Raw genomic sequence first — 683 nt, 5'->3', positions numbered from 1 at the left:
CCCCGACGTCCCCTGGCCTCGCCGCAGCCAGGCGGGATCCAGCGAGCCCAGTCTCTGCGCTACCGTCTGCTTCAGCCGCTGGAATTTATTCGGCGGCGGAGGAGGGGGCTTCAACCCCGCAGCGAGGACGAGGGGGGCCAGCCCCGACACCGAGGGTGGAAGGAGAAGATCTGGTTCGCCTGCTTGGCTCTGCGAAGCTTCTGCTGGTGCCGGGGACGGGGCTTTGTCACCGCGCTCGGAATTTGTCTGCAGCCTGGGGACAGCCAGGGTCCTCCTGGGAGTCGGGGTCCTCCTCGGGGTCAGGGGTGTCTCCTGCGGATGAGGGGGGGGAGACAGACAGATGGGGGTCAGATCCTCCACCAAAACTCTGCACCCCCCGATCCGAATCACAGAATCACAGAATTTTCAGAGCTGGAAGGGACCTCCAGAGCTCACCCAGTCCCACCCCCCTGCTAAAGCAGGACTGCCCAGAGCACATCGCTCAGGACTGCATCCAGGCGGGTCTTGAAAACCTCCGGAGAAGGGACTCCCCCACCCCCTGGGCAGCCTGTGCCAGCGCTCTGTCACCCCAACCGTAAAGAAGTTCTTCCCTCTGTTGGAACGGAACTTCCTCTGCTCCAACTTGTGCCCACTGCCCCTCGTCCTGTCACTGGGAACCACCGAGAAGAGTCTGGCTCCATCCT

The 683-nt window shown here is 63.5% G+C and overlaps 1 protein-coding gene across 1 annotated transcript in view; it reads right to left on the bottom strand.

Annotated features, from left to right (window-relative positions):
• RECQL4 (RecQ protein-like 4) overlaps positions 1-683 on the bottom strand; it is a gene marked incomplete at both ends in the record, with an annotated part of 14,336 nt that overhangs the window by 11,589 nt on the left and 2,064 nt on the right. Inside the window, 1 exon segment of the mRNA XM_009885384.1 lies at positions 18-312. Within this exon segment, the coding sequence (XP_009883686.1) occupies positions 18-312 (295 nt within the window).

This window comes from Charadrius vociferus, unplaced genomic scaffold, assembly GCF_000708025.1.
Source record: "Charadrius vociferus isolate BGI_N301 unplaced genomic scaffold, ASM70802v2 scaffold2415, whole genome shotgun sequence".
Classification (NCBI taxonomy): domain Eukaryota; kingdom Metazoa; phylum Chordata; class Aves; order Charadriiformes; family Charadriidae; genus Charadrius; species Charadrius vociferus.
The sequence above is the reverse complement of the archived record's forward strand: the minus strand, read 5'-3'. Positions and strand labels throughout refer to the sequence as shown.